The sequence below is a fragment of the Hylaeus volcanicus genome, chromosome 6 (assembly GCF_026283585.1).
Source record: "Hylaeus volcanicus isolate JK05 chromosome 6, UHH_iyHylVolc1.0_haploid, whole genome shotgun sequence".
NCBI lineage: Eukaryota > Metazoa > Arthropoda > Insecta > Hymenoptera > Colletidae > Hylaeus > Hylaeus volcanicus.
Window position 1 is genome coordinate 13,237,336 of NC_071981.1, and position 18,609 is coordinate 13,255,944.

Here is an 18,609-nt window from a genome sequence, read left to right on the forward strand (position 1 = left end):
GTCGCGAAATAACATCAATCAAGAAAATAAAGTAATTCAAGGAAGAACATTTTTAAAATATTTGTTATATTTATCGTATATACCTAGACACAATAGACTAACGATATTCTGTCACAAATTACATAGTTTATTATCAGAGTTAGACTCAATAAGACTTTGTCTCTCATTTTGGGTTTATAACTATATTGTTTTTTCTTTTGCACGTAAGTCTTATCTATGTTATTACTATTGTTACTTTGTATATTTAGTAATTTTAAATGAACCCAGCCAGACGACCGTGACCTATAATAAAATGCCATCTTTTCTTTCTTTGTCACTAGCCGCATTGTCCACCAATTATGAGCCCTATGTAGTATCAGTACCAATCACAATTAGGATAGGAGTTCGCGCTGTCTGAAAAATGTTTATTGCGTAGGCCTGATTGTGTTTGACATTCGTTTCACATTGTATATGAAGTGTATATGTTTTCCAATTTATTTAAATGCTACATACAATGTGTATACAACGGATTTTTATATTTTTCTTGTGACAATTGATGTAAATAGAAATACTTTGCCAATACTAAGATAAGAATTTAAAAAAGGGCATTATAAAGGTATTTTAGAGAAACAATTTATATTTAACCTCAAAATATAATGAGCACTCATTCATCAACATATAATAGAAACACTATAAAATAATAGAAATAAAATCTTTGTTTTGTAAAATAGATTTAATTAAATTTTCAGAGTTGATTTGATCACTGTCAAAATGCGGAGTCGAAGTAATTCTGGAGTTCGTTTGGATTATTACCAACGAATTGTGCACAAGATTATTATGAATCATCAGAATGCAGTTACAGGTCTTTTCCCTGCAAGTCCTGAGAATGATCATGCGTGGGTTCGTGACAATGTATACTGTATTCTTGCTGTATGGGGCCTATCAATGGCATATAAAAAGATAGCTGATGCGGACGAAGATAGAGCAAAAACGTATGAACTTGAACAAAGTTGCGTGAAATTAATGAGAGGTCTACTAATGGCAATGATGCAACAAAAAGAAAAAGTTGAAAAATTTAAATCCACTCAGAATCCACATGATTCTTTACATGCCAAATATAGTTCTGTTAATGGGCAAACTGTTGTGGGTGATGCAGAATGGGGTCACCTCCAAATAGATGCCATTTCTCTTTATTTGTTAGTTCTAGCACAAATGACAGCATCTGGTTTACAAATTGTTTTTAATTTAGATGAGGTACATATATATTATTTATTATATATAGTACAATTCTCAATGCAATATTTATAAACTCTTATAATATATCTTTAGGTTGCATTTATTCAAAATTTAGTATTCTATATTGAGTCAGCCTATTGCACTCCCGATTATGGAATTTGGGAAAGAGGTGATAAAACAAATCATGGTTTACCAGAATTAAATGCTAGCAGTATTGGAATGGCTAAAGCAGCAATGGAAGCTATGAATGAATTAGACCTGTTTGGTGCACGAGGTGGTCCTACCTCTGTAATTCATGTATTAGCAGATGAAGCACAAAAATGTCAAGCAGTTTTACAGTCTATGTTACCACGCGAATCAAACTCAAAAGAATTAGACAGTGGATTATTAGCTGTTATAAGTTTCCCAGCATTCGCTGTTGACGAACCTAATCTTATTCAGTTAACAAGGGATACTATTACTAAAAAACTACAAGGTCGTTATGGATGTAAACGATTTTTAAGAGATGGATATAAAACACCTAAGGAGGATCCCAACAGGTAAAAATATAACAAAATTTATTTTCAGATGCAATATCAGTATTTATTTATATGTTTACTATGTTAATAATAGACTCTATTACGAACCATGGGAATTACGTATGTTCGAAAATATAGAATGTGAATGGCCCTTGTTTTTTTGTTATTTAATTGTGGACTATTGTTTCCAAGACAATAAAGAAATAGTACTAGAATATACAAAACAATTGGAAGAAATAATGCTCAAATCAGATGATGGAGTAAAATTGGTGCCTGAATTATATTCTGTAGAACCTGCAAGTGTATCTGCAGAGTATGCTGAACCAGGTAGTCAAAATCGAATTGCATTAGGTAGATGTCCATTTATGTGGGCTCAATCTCTGTACATATTAGGGAAACTATTACAAGAAGTGAGTATGCAAATATAAAGGAAACACAAGTAGAAAATGAGATTGTTTATATATTTTTGAATATTAGGGTTTCCTTGCTGTGGGAGAATTGGATCCATTGAACAGACGTTTATGTAGTGAGAAAAAACCAGATGTTGTAGTACAGGTTGTTATACTAGCAGAAGATGCAGAAATAAGAGAAAAAATAGCTCAACATGATATACATGTACAAACAATTGCAGAAGCTGCTCCAATAGAAGTACAGCCAGCAAAAGTACTTAGTCACTTGTATACTTACTTAGGTACATATGAATGATGAAACCTGTATAATTCTTTAATCAGTAACTTTCTGTCTCATTTTGTAATTTAAAATGTTTTTTCTTGTTTCAGGACGAAACAAAAAATTAGGTTTATCTGGACGTAAATCAAGGGACGTAGGAATTTTAAGCACCAGTAAATTATATTCCTTGAATGATAAAATATTTGCATTCACTCCACAGGTAAGTATTCTGATACTCATAGAACCGTCTGCTCTTCTACACTTTTATTTCTTTTCTTATGTTGCCTCTTGTTCTTGCATCAAACATTAGTTGACCGACATGACCCGCTTCTACATCGCATCGGACTATGAACTCATGATTGACATATTCAAAGGCGAAATTAATTTCTTGAAGTCTAGCTGGCAGAACATGTTAGGCCGTCCTCTTGTGGTCATGCCCCTCAAGAACATTCATCTAGGTACAGTAATTTAGTATTTAAAAACCATAATTTCCATTTGTGTTACCTTTTCTTGATTGCTTGAGAAATTACAACACGATAATTTTAATATTATTTGCTTTATAGTAACAGAAATAAAGTATATGGTTTTTAAACATTGATGTTTCATTTTTGGAATTTCATTTCTTACTGAGATTATATAAATATATATACACTATCCAAAAAAACATCTAACATGTCTGCCTGCATGCATGCATTTGTTTTTGTTATAAATTTTTGCTTAATGGTTATAAAGGGTCTTAATGTAATTCGATTAGCTGAAACTAGGATTTCACTAGCTGTTCATTTTCATCGCGTAATACTTGAAAGTTAATGTTATGATATTCGTCATGAGCAAAATCCATTCAAAGAATTTCGATGGAGACAAATCAGTTAGAAAGAAAAAAATTTTGAAGAAAGACCGTTTTCTCTTCAGCATATAATCTAAAAAAACAGCTTATGTGTTTGGTGGTGTGCGTATTTGTTGCATGTCTTAGACCTTTGACGCGGAGGAGTACTACACAACAAATGATGCAGCCCTCCTTGCCAACACTTTTACAACCAACTTGGCCTTCCTCACCATCAACTGGAAGCAAATGCTGGGCAGGCCAACTATAACACTTGTTGCTACTCATAATCATCTAGGTATGCCACCGGCAGCATTTAGATCATCATTTAGAACGAAATTTTATTGGAAAATACTAAAAAGTAGAATAGATATTTCCCAAAAGTAGTAAATCCTAAATATAACATAGAAAACATTGCTGTATTTGTTCTTATAATAATGGAAAATTAATTTGTTTTCGAATTGAACACATGTAATTATTATTTTAGATCAAGGAAAAATACCATTGGCTATGATAACGACCATGAAAAAATTAAAAAGTGGTTATATTAATGGCACGCGAGTTTCATTGGGAAATTTGAATGATTTCTTAAGTACTTCCTGCATTACAAACTTGAGTTTCTTAGGAAGTTCTGAAGATGGTAGACCAGACAAACTAAACCCTCAGGTAAATTAAGTTTATGTTATAAAATAGTAATATATATGCTAAGATGTATATGTATATACAAGATATATTGTATATAATTTCAAATTATTGCTGTTCATTAGTAATTGGATATAATCACAGATTTTATACATACACATAAATACCTATATTGTACTGTATTTTTCTTTGGATTTAATAAGGTTCAGCAATATCTAGAGGAACATCTAATGCGTGCATTTCCGCATCGTACTGGCCTTCTTAACAGGCCAGTAATTCGATCTGGAAAAAATTTGAAACGTAGGATGTCTGTAAAAGGTGCTATAAAGAAAACAAGGTCAATTGCTGTAGAACGTGAGTTACATTTGTTTTACATAATTATATCAGAAACCATTTAAATCCCTAATACTCTAACTGCAAGTTACTTAAATTTTCATGTGGCATATTCATATAGCCATAGTTCCTACCATCCTCAAAGAATGTAAGTGTACTAACAAATGATAACTAATTTCCAAATTATGGTAATTAATATGTAACAAAAACAATTAACATATATTTAAAAAAATAACAATATACATTATTTTACATGTGGTGCAACTTTAAATAAACTGAAGAATTAAATAATTTGATGATTTATCAAATATAATTTTTGACAAATGAATTTGTAGCTGAAATTCTTGGGATGGCAGGAGAGGAGCGAAGACCATCCACTATTTTAAACACAAATCCATTTATTGAAGTCACAGATACAACGTTAAGTCCTAATTCTACGCAGCCGGTTCCTGTTGATCGCACACCATCCCCCACAGATGATATACTGTCTTGGACAAATTGTTCAAAGCTACATAGACATAGAGGTATGGAAACTCAATATGCAGACACTGAAGTTGAAGAATTATTGTCTATGCTTAGAGAAACCGAAAGTTTGGAAGAACAAGGAGACATTCTGCAATATCTCGTAAGTTATAAGAATCATATAAGAATGTATGGACTATTTCTAGTAGAATGCTGGACAAAATGTAATTAAATTACATCTGCTCAATACTGTAAACAAATTACTACATATTATCAAAAACACTATATATGCAATATATTACGTCCTATACTTAAAAGAATTATTAACTTAAATGTTTAGGTTGATTCACAAGGTCTTTATTTTAATACTGGCATGCTAGAAGAGGAGCATCCAGTTCTCATTAAAGATTTGTTGAAAGACCTTTATGAAAAAGCTTGTCAACAAAAAATGTGGGGAATTGTACGTCACACAGCTGGCATGTTAGGCAAACGTGTTGAAGATTTAGCGAAAGCTGTTACCGATTTGTTAGTTCGTCAGAAACAAGTTACAGTTGGAATGCCACCCGCTAACGAGCATACAATTGTTGCACCTTTACCCGAAAACGAATTACGAGTACTGATTCATCAAGCGTATGGAGACGACGAATCTACTGCTATGTTAACGCAAGAATTACTTGTTTATTTAGCAATGTTTATTAGAACAGAACCGCAATTATTTCACGAGATGCTTAGACTCCGAATAGGTTTAATTATTCAAGTAATGGCTACTGAATTATCAAGAACTTTAATATGCACTGGAGAAGAAGCATCTGAACATTTGTTAAATTTATCGCCATTCGAAATGAAGAATCTTTTACATCACATCATGAGTGGAAAAGAGTTTGCGATTAGTAGTGGTATGGTTTTCATATTTAGTACGAATTACATTATTTAATTCAGTATAGTTGGAACTTCATCATTTAGTAAAATATAAATTCAGTTTATATGTCTAAATATAAGAATAATTTATTTTTATTTTTAGTTGGTCGAGGTAATTTCTCTGTTATCAGTTGTAAATCAAGTAGAGTCAGTAAGGTAATGTACTTGTCAATAAAACAATTTCTATTATTTTTTTATTTCTCGCTTTACGATCATTTCATTTTGTTTAGAAATCACAAATTGGCGGTTTCTTAAGCCCCGATCAAAATGATAGCAGCGAATCAGAACCAGACCGACAAGGTCAATGGTTACGACGACGAAGATTGGATGGCGCATTAAATAGAGTGCCGCGAGACTTTTATCCCCGAGTATGGCAAGTACTTGAACGGGTAAGTATAACACTTTTTTTACACTCATGTGCAGCATATTTTTCATTTGATTAAACACTTAATTTTTAATAGTGTCAAGGTCTGGCAATTGAAGGTAGAGTATTACCTCAAAACCTTACGCAAGAAATGACACCCGGAGAATTAAAGTTTGCTTTAGCAGTAGAAACTGTTTTAAATACTATACCACAACCAGAATATCGTCAACTAGTAGTTGAAGCTTTAATGGTACTAACTTTAGTAACTGAATATAATGTCGTCGCTTCCTTGGGTGGACTTATTACTGTTGAACAATTAGTTCACAAGGCTAACGCTATCTTTTTAGATGATCAGGTATTTTTCTATTTTTCTAATAAAATATTAACAAGATATATTCACTAACTATATTTAAAATAACCAGATGAAAGTTGACGGTGATGCTACCTTATGCTGTGCCAAGCCCAAAGAGCAACGCGAAACAACTGCAATGGGAAATCTTCTTTGCGGTGGAGCAGCATATGTTTGTCAACATTTTTATGATAGTGCTCCAAGTGGTAGTTTTGGAACAATGACATATATTACACGGGCCATAGCATCATCATTAAATTGTTTACCAAAGGATGGTGATATGGAGTGTACCATATCATAGTTATTTATTTCTTAGAACAAAGAAATTGTAGTCAATTATATCTACGAATCTTATAAATCGTTGAAGCGTTCATAATTATCTAATTTTTGTGTGAAGTATATGTGGCACATGTCCAATATATTTATGCTACTGTCAAATCTAGAATTTCGTATTAAAAATTGTATGTAACATGATAAATGTTTTGAAAATTTTAATTTTGTATGCCGAAGTTACCAGCCTTCGTAATGTGTTAAATATAAGAGAAATGAACAATTATTCTGTATTAAATTTAATTCTCTTATTTTTTTTATTTATGATAAATAACCACAATACATATATATTTTTATTCAGTTTTTGAACTCTTCGTAAATGGATTCAATTTTGACATCCAAGATGAATGCCTGAAAAAATAATTTCCAATTATGCTTTTCTTGCAAACTTATAAAGTTTTAAATAAAACATGATTTAATATTTACTCTTCTGGTGATGAAACATCTACATCTTCTGTTTCTTTAATTTTATTCTCTTTAAGTTTTGCAATTAACTCCGACCTATATGTAAGTTTCAATGGCTGCACTTTATTTAATTCTTCCTTTAGTTTTTTCCATTTTTGACAAGCTTCCTTATATGGTAAACCATACCATTCAATTTCTTCTCGTGTGTACTGAAAATACATACATAATGATTATATTTTATTAATTATTTATATTTTAATTTTATACACATATTAAAGAATGGTATTCTACCGCTGTTATATACTCCTTGTATTTGGCATAAACTTCCTCCTTTTTAACAGGATCAGTTGGATATAAAGTTTTATCTGCTAATGCTATAAGTATTTGGCGTTTTATCTTTAATGCAAGTTCAGATCTCAAATCACAGGCAGGAGTCTATAATAAATAATAAATTTGTAACATTGATATATAATATTTAAAATATTTTATAATGAATGTATGTACCTTTAATAAGTAATGATCAAAACCATAATGTTCATGAATTAAACGAATAGTTCTATTGGTAATAACAACATTCATGTATGTATCTAAAACTTCACTATACACTACAGACTTTTTAAGTGCAGGAAACCAGAAATGAGGAACCCTACTACGACGTGGATGTTTCTTTACAAAACCACGTATGACAGCTTCACCACCCCATATTCCATCATTTAGTTCTTTAGGGTATGTCAAGGGTATTGGTACATTTTGAACTCGATGCCTACAAGTTAATAGAATTTATTTTTAAATCAATAAAAATAACTTATCTAGATTCTTTAACCTTTTAAGCAATACAAAAATAATTCTGAGAATATGTACATAACACCATTAATTAACAGTAAATAAATATGCAAGGGAAAGAAGTAAATACCAATCAAAAGTATTTCTAGATAAGCAAAATAGATTAGCTACTTACACAACTTCTGTTTCCTCGTCTCTAAAATATTTCCCTTCTTGTTTAATATAATGAACAGCAGTTGGTTCTTGCAATTTCCATTCTTTCCAAAACTTTTTATACTCTTCTGGCAATTCTGCACCAATTCCTTTCGACCATCGCGTTATTTTTGGCATATAATATAAACGCTGAAATTTTCATTTTCATAAATTCTCTTTCAATAGTTTTTTATTATGTATCGAAATAGCTGTATGCGTATAATTATAGCTAAAATAATTACAAAATTTCTACAAAGCATATTATTTTATATTAAATTTAGTTATGTATTACGCGAATACAGATAGGAATATAATGTTATTCCTTTTAGGTTAGCTTTTACAAGAATGAATTCCTAATGTGAAGCATTACCTGACCAAACTGTTTCACTGACATTTTTTTTGTAGATTTCTGAATTATTAATGAAAATTATATAAAATAATTCTTTTCACACGTCAAATTTAATCTCCTCTGTACGCATTTATGCGTACTTCGGTTTAAGATTTTTGTTTCAACGTGAAGATAACACCAGATAATTCTGCTTTGATTAACCAACATCCACATCTATATATTCATATATACATCCGCAGACATCACCTAACCTCAATGTTGATAATAAATATTGAAACGTTATTTTCTTTTGTAACGGCAAATATGTACATTCATTATTGGTAGTATTTTTATCAAATTTAAGTTACGTAGTTCTTAAATAAAACGTCAGCAACAAATTACTTCAAGCAAGTAACATTCGTGATTAAATAATATTTACCAGTAGTAAGGAGAATTTGTAACTGAAGTATAATCTTGAGAATAATATTTATAACAGAGAAAAATAAAAATATAATTTATTTCATACGAACATTTGTTTATGACTTTCTTAAGTTTAGACATTGACAGACATCAGTTATTAGTACATTATGAAAATAAGTAAAATTATTTCTCATATATTATATACTCAAAATTGTAATCTTTGCCAAATACATGCATCAACACTTGAAAGGTCAGTGTTACTTACTCATTTCTTATTATTAATATGTAATCAGTATTATTACATAGAGTATTTTTCTAGTTAAAAGTATTTTAGAATAAGAACTAAAACATTAATTTTTCATTTTAACAATGTTTTCTTTTTTAGGAGATGTTTGCATTTTTCAAAGAAATATTATTCTACAAAGTCGGAAGTAGATAAGGAATATGATATACCAAAAGAAAATATTCGTAACTTTAGTATTATAGCACATGTTGATCATGGTAAAAGTACTCTTGCTGATAGGCTTTTGGAATTAACAGGTGCAATAAAAGCAAACTCTGGAAAACAAATACTAGATAATTTACAAGTTGAAAAGGAACGTGGGATTACAGTTAAGGCTCAAACGGCTTCTCTCAATTATATGTATAAAGGAACTAAGTATCTCCTTAATTTAATAGATACACCTGGTCATGTAGACTTCTCAGCTGAAGTTCATCGCTCTTTAGCTCCATGTCAAGGAGTACTGTTAGTAATTGATGCAAATGATGGTGTACAAGCACAAACTGTAGCTAATTACTATTTAGCTACTAAATGGAAATTGATTATAATACCAGTGATTAATAAAATAGATTTGTCAAATGCCCGTCCTGATAGAGTAGCAAAGCAATTAAATACATTATTTGATATAAAGGAAAATGATATTTTGAAAATATCTGCTAAATTTGGCACCGGAGTGGATAAAGTTCTGAGTACTGTTGTTGAAAGAATTCCACCACCCGATGTATCTAAAGACAAACCATTTAGAGCTTTGATAGTTGATAGTTGGTATGACAAGTACAAAGGGGCTATTTCCTTGATATATGTTAAAGGAGGATCTTTATCGGTATCAGACCACATCACATCAACTTATACTAAAAAATCTTATGAAGTTAGAACTCTTTCATTATTAAGACCAAACGAAGAATATGTAAATAAAATGTAAGTGTATTTCTTGCCCTTTTTATAATTTTATAGAAAATATTACAAAATTGAGAAATGTATAGTCTATGAAAAATAAGAAAATATAAATGTTGTTTAATTAAACATATTAGATTTGCAGGTCAAATAGGATGTGTTGCATGTAACATGAGATCTTCCAAAGAAGCATACATTGGCGATACATTGTATTTAAAGAATCATGTTGTTGAACCTCTATTAGGATTTCAACCACCAAAACCAATGGTCTTTTCAGGAGTTTATCCAATCGATCAATCACAATTTAGTGCCATGAAAGCTGCCATTGAAAGATTGACATTAAATGATAGCGGTGTTTCTGTTGCTATGGATTCTAGGTACATATTATAGTATCTTTAAAAGTATAATAAAGTAAATAATAAAGTCTAAAATATCCAAAGAATTTCATAATTGATTTATGTAATTCTTCCAGCGTATATGGTTAGACAGACACAATTACATAGTTTCATATAAATCTAATTTATTCAATTACACTTGTATATCACTCTATTTTAGTGCAGCTCTTGGACAAGGTTGGAGAATTGGATATCTGGGGTTACTGCATATGGAAGTATTCATGCAGCGTTTAGAGCAAGAACATGGTGCACAACCAATTGTTACAGTACCTAGTGTTACATATAAAGCAAAAATTTTTGGCGCCAAAAGTATTAAAAAATATGGTGGTGACATGATCACTTTCAACAATCCTACACTTTTTCCTGATAAACAAATTGTAACAGAGTTCTATGAACCCATAATACTAGGAACCATTATAACACCAGGTACATTTAATAATTAAGTCTAAAGTTACACAGGTATACTTAGTAAGATAGTAAGTAATTACTTTTATTTATATGACCAGATGAATATATGGGTGCAGTAATATCTTTATGCATTGAGAAGCGAGGAGTAGAACAATTAACAAAAGATATTGGTAATAAGAGAGTAATGCTTCAATTTCTATTACCATTGAATGAAATTATTGTTGACTTCCATGATGCACTAAAAAGTGTAACCTCGGGATATGCCAGTTTTGATTATGAGGAACATGGTTACGAAGTTTCAAGTATAGTAAAGGTAATTATTATTGTATGAACATCTTATATAATTATTTTTAATGCGTATTCATTTCTGTGCTATAGTTAAATATCGCTTTAAATGGTGTCATAGTAGAAGAATTGAGTTGTATTGCACACATCAGTAAAGTTATTGGAGTAGCCAAACGAATATGCGAAAGATTAGCAGAAGTTATACCTCGTCAAATGTTTGAAATAGCGATTCAAGGTATGGTTGATGGAAAAATCGTTGCAAGAGAAACGTTAAAAGCATTTAAAAAAGATGTAACTGCAAAATTGGTAAGAATTCTTTGTTGTAATTTACTTAATTTTTACCATAATTTTATTACCATGTTTTTATTTTAGTATGGAGGCGATGTTACTAGAAGAATGAAACTGTTAGCAAAACAGTCCGCGGGAAAGAAAGAAATGAAAATGGTTGGAAAAATTTCTTTGCCACGGGATACATTTATAAAAGTTCTTAAGAGATAGTTAAAACAAATTATTGAAACATGTATCATTTAATATAATTATAGGCATTTCAATTTAAGATTAGTAAATTATAAGATCAAAACATTTTAATGTAACTCGTAATTTTCTGTTTTGTCAAATAAAACTGCCTTCATAAGAAAGTTTGCTAATAATTAATAAATTATTTCATTAATTCAGACCTTGGCTGTGTATACCCATTAGGCAGAGCACTATTAATGCCTATTAGTGAGCAATTAGTAGTCATTTGGCCTAATTTTCTGACTTGACTATCTGACTCTAATATGAAAATACTATGTAAAATTACTCCATGACCTGTGACCTATACCTGTCTTTGTTGTCAACGGGTCGCGCATGCGTTATTCGTGACTTTATTTGATAGAGGTTAGGTTTGTTACACGTGTGATTCCGAATTTCATTATAAACAAGTTCTAAATCCATTTTCCTATATTTTTATTACTAGTATCTAAAGTCACCCTGCCTATTGTATATTTTAAATGATAATAAGTTTACTACTGCACAACGGAATAATATTATCTGAATATTATCAATGTAATTAACTCATATATAGAATATCTGATAGTTGTAATTGATTGTACCTGTACAAATGAGTAAACGAAAATTGGAAGAAAAAAGTGATGATTCTACTATGGAGGTAGTAGAAACCAAACGAGTCTTATCACGCTTTAAATCTGATACTGGTGAAGTATTACCAGGTGGTTTGTTGGATTTACCTACGAATATTACTGTTGACAAGTTACAAGCTATTTGTAATGCACTTTTGCAAAATGACGAACCAGTACCCTTTGCATTTTATGTAAATGATGTCGAGGTTACAGACAGTTTGGATAAAAATATTGGTGATAGCTTTTGTACTAGTGAAAATGTAATTGAAATTGTATATCAACCGTTAGCAATTTTTAAAGTTAGAGCAGTTACTCGATGTACTGGATCCTTGGAAGGTATGTTTGGACTATTCAGAACATAATTAAAAATTCAACCTTTACCTTTACCTTTGTTTAATAAGTTTATAAATTAATATATAGGTCATAAAGAAGCTGTAGTATCAGTTGCATTTTCGCCAGATGGAACATGTTTAGCTAGTGGTTCTGGAGACACGACAGTTAGATTTTGGGATATTTATACACAAACACCACATTTTACATGCGAAGGTCACAAACATTGGGTTTTATGCATATCGTGGTCTCCATGTGGAAGCAAGCTTGCATCTGCATGTAAAAATGGAACAATTCTATTATGGAATCATAAAACAGGCAAACAAATAGGTAAAAATTATTAAAAATTCATTACTGATAAAAGTATTAAGAAAACAACAGAAATAAAATATTGATAAATGGCTCTGTAATATTCGAACACTGAAATACTAATCTATTTACTTTTATTGAACATACATTTAATTTGCATACATCTTCAGGAAAAGCTATGTCAGGACATAAAATGTGGGTGACCTCCTTATCCTGGGAACCATATCACAAAAATCCAGAATGTCAATATTTAGTTAGTGCTTCCAAAGATTCTGATATAAGAGTATGGGACACAAAACATTCGAAAACTATTCGCGTTTTATCAGGTCATACAAAAAGCGTAACATGCGTTAAATGGGGAGGAAATGGTCTTATCTATTCAGCATCTCAGGATAGGACTATCAAAGTGTGGAGAGCTGAGGATGTAAGTTTTCACACAAACTATGGGCTGTAATTTTATATTATTAAATGTTTAATCAAAAGTAATATATTCAGGGAATCTTATGTAGGACCTTGGATGGACATGCACATTGGGTGAACACATTAGCATTAAACGTAGACTACATACTTAGGACTGGTCCTTTCCAACTTGAAAAAAATGCGAGTGAAACTGAAAATCTGTTAGAATGTGCAAAAATGAGGTATGAATCTGTTGGTGAGGAAATACTCGTTTCTGGTTCCGATGATTTTACATTATTCCTTTGGAAACCAGGAAAGGAAAAAAGGCCAATTGGTATTATCTATTACTATAGAAACATAATCATTGTAAAACAGAAATATTCAATCATAGATTCTAATTTACACTTTAGCAAGAATGACTGGTCACCAACAACTAATTAATGACGTTAAATTCTCACCCGATGGGCGCATGATTGCATCGGCTTCGTTTGACAAGTCCATCAAACTGTGGGAGTCGAATACAGGAAAATACATAGCTTCTTTAAGAGGTCATGTGCAAGCTGTATATTCAATTTCATGGAGTGCTGATTCTCGCCTACTTGTTAGTGGCAGTGCAGATTCCACTTTGAAAGGCAAGTAAATTCTATCAATAAATAGTTTACCTATAAATAATTATAGTAGCAGAAATATTTAGAATACATTAGAAATTTAATCCGTGTTAATGCTTGAACACAGTTTTTATCATACAATCTATAACATTACAAATGTAATGACATTATACTGTTATTTCAGTATGGAGTATGAAGACAAAAAAGCTTTGTCAGGATTTACCTGGCCATGCAGATGAAGTTTATGCTGTCGATTGGGCTCCAGATGGGTTACGTGTCGCATCTGGCGGAAAAGACAAAGTTTTGCGACTTTGGCAAAATTGAAAAATGTACGGAACAATAAATATTTTTACAATGCAATCCTTATCCCGTAACAGATTCTCTATTAAAACTTAAAATTGTTATAAAAATGAATAGAGTAATGGCTGTATAAAATTAATTTATTCCGTAGTTTAGAATTTAAATGAAGTAAATACAAAATATAATTTAGTGTTTTGTTCATGCGTTAAACATGTATTTAAGTATACATATAACTATATAAATAAATAGCTATATTCTAACCTATGCTAATTTCAAAATTTTCTGAGTCAAACTTTTAGCATGAATCTAACAATGTTAACAGCAGTTCGGTTGAATCAATAATTAAATACTTAACTATACATTAATTATGCAACAGAAGGAAATCAATATTTATGTATGATTTATTTAATAATTTGTAAGACTAATACATAACCTTACAAAACTAAACAGTGGGAACATATCACCAGAAGGAGACATATACATATATTAATTAAAATTTTGTAATTGTGACGTTATTTCCGTTGGTCGCTGTCATAACAATAACGCATAATAACGTAGAACGACGCAAATTATAAAGTAAGTCAAATATTGGAAGACAAGCGCATACGTAAAGGTATCAGTCACAACATAACCACAAAGTGGAAGTAATGATTTTTGACAATACAACATAACTAATGAAGAAACAATGGATAAAATTTTAACAAATACATTAACAATCTGTCGACGGCTAGTACCTAGATCTTTGGCCACGTGCCAATACCAAACGTAAGCAGACAAAATTAATGAATATAAAATATACATGAAATAAACACACATTCATAGTAATGTTAATATTTATAATATTATCATATTTCAGCATCTTACAAGACTCTGCTAAACATATACACACATATAATACTCATAAGCTAAAACCATGCTTGCTTTCTTCTACAAAACCATTTGGTATTGGTGATATGCAAAAACGTACAATGTTTATACAAACACAAGATACACCAAACCCTAATAGTTTAAAGTTTCTGCCTGGAATTAAAATACTCGAACCAGGCCAAACTAAAGATTTTCCCAATGCCACAGAAGCATATTGTTCACCGTTAGCAAAGATTCTATTCAGAGTTGAAGGTGTAAAATCTGTATTCTTTGGGCCTGATTTTATTACAATTACAAAAGTAGATGAAGATGTTGAATGGAAACTGTTAAAACCAGAAATATTTGCAGTCATTATGGATTTCTTTGCAACTGGTTTGCCTGTGTTGAATGAAGAACGACCTGCAGCAGATACTCGTCAGTATTCTTCTCTTTTTTCATATTTATGTTTTACAAAGTGTAGTATAACTGAACACTTCATACATCATTTATACATTGTTAATTGAAAATTTGATTGGTATATCATACTTTACAATGACAGATTTCATAGATGTTTAAATAAAAAAATACGTATGTACATTTATTTTGTAGAAATTAATGAAGACGACGATGAAATAGTGCAAATGATAAAAGAACTGTTAGATACTCGTATACGACCAACAGTTCAAGAAGATGGAGGTGACATTGTGTTTGTGGTATGTACTTGATGCAATTATTATTGTAAAATTGTCACTAAATTAAAAATATTTTGTTGCAATAATTATTATAGGGATTTGAGGAGGGCATAGTGAAGTTGAAAATGCAAGGCTCATGTACAAGTTGTCCCAGTTCTGTCGTGACTTTAAGAAATGGAGTTCAAAATATGATGCAATTTTATATTCCAGAAGTTCTTGGAGTAATACAAGTAGAAGATGAAACCGATCTTGTAGCAAAGAAGGAATTTGAAAAATTTGAAAAAAAGATTGAAAAATCTGAAAGCAATGAGAAAAAGTAGATCTTTTAATTGTAGTTTAGAAATCATGTTAAAGACTTATGTAAATAAATAAATTAAACGTTCATATTTCAAGTCTTTTCTTTTTTTTTTTATTGTTTTACTTTTGTATAAAGTACTTAACGGCTAGATACAGAAACTTGCCATACACGAATTGTGTTATCAGAATATCCAGCAAATAGCGTTTGTCCATCAGTAGACCATGCTAAAGACAGACAATGAGGTGGTTCTGCTTTACTTGTCGCAGATACAACTTCGGGTTTCAATTCCTCTACCATTTCTTTGGTTTCAAGATCCCAAATCTTGATCCATGGTCCAAATGCAGCACAAAGCCAGTAACGATTAGGACTAAAGCAGAGAGCTGTTATTATGTCATTATGGTCAAGTGTATGAAGATGTTTCCCATCATTCAGGTCCCATAACATAGCCTTACAATCCTGTAAATTTTAAAGAAGTAAGGTTTATTAAGGTATTTTAAACAATAAAACTTCTATACTAGCTGAAAAAACTACTTAATACAGTCCTTTTTTGTGGAACATACCTTGCCACCAGAAGCACAAAGGGAACCATCAGGAGACACAGTAACTGTGTTAAGGTATCCTGTATGTCCACTGTGGTTGATTTTTAGCCTGCAGTTTGTCAAGTTCCAAACCTAGAAAATATTTTGCTAATAAATATAAACACAACTAGTTATTATAGCAAACAGTTCACAATTTAGTAATCAGTCCCATATCCGCAAGCACTCATTGATATATCATGTTGTAAAAAAGTATGCATCATATCATATAATTGTGAAATTATTGATATTTTATATAAATAATAACATACCTTGACAAGTCTGTCCCAACCTGCAGAAACTATGATTGGATTTGAATGATTTGGAGAGAAACGTACACAGCTAACCCAGTTTGAATGTCCATCATCTTGGATGGTGTACTTGCACTCTGCCAAAGTATTCCACAACTTAATCGTCTTATCTCGAGAGCCAGACACGATTTGACGATTGTCCACAGAAAAAGCAACGCTTAAGACATCCTGTTAACATGTACCATAATACAACCAATTAATCAATCAATCCATTCACTGCAAATGAATGCATATACCAGATGTAATCAATACTTACAATACCACAGACTTAATTGCCCACCTCTTCTATTTATTAAAGATAAAAAAAAATATATAAAAAAAAGCTTCAGTATATTTCCCCATCACTCACGTAGTTTTATCTTCTGCCCATGGCATTCAATAAAAAAAATTTTAAAAAAAAAGCTTCCGTTCATCTCATGACGAATGACGACTGAACATCAGAAGAAAAATGTCACACCTTGGTATGGTCTTCGAATCTTCGTGTGGTACGACCTGCGGCTAAGTCCCAAAGACGCAAAGTTTTGTCCCACGAACCAGACAAAGCATAGTTCCCATCGGAGGATAAAACTACATCGCTAATATAGTGAGAGTGACCATATAAGCGTTTTTGAGGAATACCATAATTGGCTTCATCACGTGTTAATTTCCATACTATCAGTGTCTTATCTGCAAGCAAAATTTTGTGCTTTTCACATTGTATGCATACATATACATGTAAAAATAATTCAACTTTTACATTCATTATTGCAACGAACAGTAAAAGAAAGTAATTACTTGAACCGTGATGTTAATACAACTGCCTGTACCAGTGAATTATAAAAACATTTGTTATTTCATATATTAATTTTAATGTAAGTTATTACAAAAATAAATACCAAAGAAACGTAAGTGTTGAATGTAGACGCCTATATTGATGCTACGATTCAATATTTATGTATATATAAGAAAAGAAAATGATTGAAAAGAAAGACTATATGTTACTGAACTTACCACGTGAAGAAGACAATATCATGTCCGGATATTTCGGATTTGTCGCAATTTGAGTGACCCATCCATTATGCCCCCGAAGCGTACCTCTTAGCTGAAGAGTTTCACTCATTTCGTAAACGTTTTAATATATTTTACGTCGCGGATTAAAACGGATCCCGACAAACGGTCCTCATTGAACAAAGCGTTGAACGAAAAGAGAAATATTCCCCTCGTCTTAGGTACGTGCGCGATCACAAATCATATTATAATAGATGCATACCCGAGGCAAAAGAAATTGTTCGTACAGTAGTAATGAAAAGCACTAGGCGCGGTCTGATTTCTGATTCGTTGATACATATAATCGCCTCATTCTACCAATCAGAAGTCGTCTACTATTATTTCTGGGTAGTGATCGACAAAAAATAAAAATTCTTATCTAAATAAAATATTTAAAATGTTAAATAAAATATAATCTCCATTGAACATATACCAACTTAACTTCTCAATCGAATAAATACGTTGGTTTTATTCATCGTGTATTATTCAAATAAAATTACCAGAGATGGGCAAAACTCTAGGCTTCGAATAAATTTGAAGTTTGCCGATGTGTTTGTCTCGTTTCTTTCTCTGGAAAATGTTCAAAAGACGAAACGAGACAAACATATCGCCAAACTTCAGATTTATTCGAAGCCTAGGGTTTTGCCCATCTCTGAAAATTACCTATCTTTGCTTGTAGTTACTTTCTTCTTTGTATTATGGTATTTATAATGTAAATTAAGCTTAAGTTACTTCGAGTTGACTTCAGCGACAGTTGCGGAAAAAGTAAGAAACTCCGGGA

The 18,609-nt window shown here is 31.3% G+C and overlaps 6 protein-coding genes across 8 annotated transcripts; 4 read left to right on the forward strand and 2 right to left on the reverse strand.

Annotated features, from left to right (window-relative positions):
* The first annotated feature begins 379 nt into the window (after positions 1–379).
* LOC128877983 (probable phosphorylase b kinase regulatory subunit alpha) lies at positions 380–6,738 on the forward strand. 3 transcript variants are annotated; one of them, XM_054125721.1, is made up of 15 exons: positions 380–595; positions 729–1,233; positions 1,309–1,754; positions 1,828–2,143; positions 2,211–2,424; positions 2,513–2,622; positions 2,713–2,860; positions 3,713–3,891; positions 4,071–4,221; positions 4,608–4,825; positions 5,003–5,558; positions 5,684–5,736; positions 5,811–5,969; positions 6,042–6,299; positions 6,367–6,738. In XM_054125721.1, exons 2-15 carry the CDS (start codon positions 751–753, stop codon positions 6,592–6,594), a joined length of 3,519 nt encoding a protein of 1,172 aa, XP_053981696.1. In that variant the 5' UTR covers positions 380–595; positions 729–750; the 3' UTR covers positions 6,595–6,738. The 3 variants fall into 3 exon arrangements, with proteins under 3 accessions (XP_053981696.1, XP_053981694.1, XP_053981695.1); XM_054125719.1 differs by having other exon boundaries at positions 381–595; positions 4,536–4,825; XM_054125720.1 differs by lacking the exon at positions 2,713–2,860 and adding an exon at positions 3,376–3,523 and having other exon boundaries at positions 381–595; positions 4,536–4,825.
* A 112-nt stretch (positions 6,739–6,850) lies between these two features.
* LOC128877988 (39S ribosomal protein L28, mitochondrial) lies at positions 6,851–8,552 on the reverse strand. The gene is made up of 6 exons (XM_054125725.1): positions 8,374–8,552; positions 7,987–8,153; positions 7,533–7,791; positions 7,320–7,463; positions 7,050–7,237; positions 6,851–6,974 (listed from the first exon to the last, which is right to left on the reverse strand). The coding sequence occupies exons 1-6, from the start codon at positions 8,395–8,397 to the stop codon at positions 6,917–6,919; spliced, it is 840 nt and encodes a 279-aa protein (XP_053981700.1). The 5' UTR covers positions 8,398–8,552; the 3' UTR covers positions 6,851–6,916.
* A 46-nt stretch (positions 8,553–8,598) lies between these two features.
* Positions 8,599–11,651, forward strand: LOC128877984 (translation factor GUF1 homolog, mitochondrial). Its single transcript, XM_054125722.1, has 7 exons — positions 8,599–9,001; positions 9,137–9,949; positions 10,063–10,302; positions 10,481–10,746; positions 10,827–11,041; positions 11,107–11,319; positions 11,386–11,651. Exons 1-7 carry the CDS (start codon positions 8,919–8,921, stop codon positions 11,509–11,511), a joined length of 1,956 nt encoding a protein of 651 aa, XP_053981697.1. The 5' UTR covers positions 8,599–8,918; the 3' UTR covers positions 11,512–11,651.
* A 221-nt stretch (positions 11,652–11,872) lies between these two features.
* On the forward strand, positions 11,873–14,140 carry LOC128877985 (notchless protein homolog 1). The gene is made up of 6 exons (XM_054125723.1): positions 11,873–12,470; positions 12,555–12,794; positions 12,944–13,197; positions 13,269–13,506; positions 13,583–13,804; positions 13,965–14,140. The coding sequence occupies exons 1-6, from the start codon at positions 12,116–12,118 to the stop codon at positions 14,102–14,104; spliced, it is 1,449 nt and encodes a 482-aa protein (XP_053981698.1). The 5' UTR covers positions 11,873–12,115; the 3' UTR covers positions 14,105–14,140.
* Positions 14,141–14,484: 344 nt separating this feature from the next.
* On the forward strand, positions 14,485–16,010 carry LOC128877989 (NFU1 iron-sulfur cluster scaffold homolog, mitochondrial-like). The gene is made up of 4 exons (XM_054125726.1): positions 14,485–14,845; positions 14,937–15,361; positions 15,536–15,639; positions 15,714–16,010. The coding sequence occupies exons 1-4, from the start codon at positions 14,766–14,768 to the stop codon at positions 15,936–15,938; spliced, it is 834 nt and encodes a 277-aa protein (XP_053981701.1). The 5' UTR covers positions 14,485–14,765; the 3' UTR covers positions 15,939–16,010.
* LOC128877987 (guanine nucleotide-binding protein subunit beta-like protein) lies at positions 16,005–18,023 on the reverse strand. Its single transcript, XM_054125724.1, has 5 exons — positions 17,793–18,023; positions 17,260–17,468; positions 16,764–16,970; positions 16,477–16,587; positions 16,005–16,372 (listed from the first exon to the last, which is right to left on the reverse strand). Exons 1-5 carry the CDS (start codon positions 17,899–17,901, stop codon positions 16,055–16,057), a joined length of 954 nt encoding a protein of 317 aa, XP_053981699.1. The 5' UTR covers positions 17,902–18,023; the 3' UTR covers positions 16,005–16,054.
* Between the last annotated feature and the right edge of the window lie 586 nt (positions 18,024–18,609).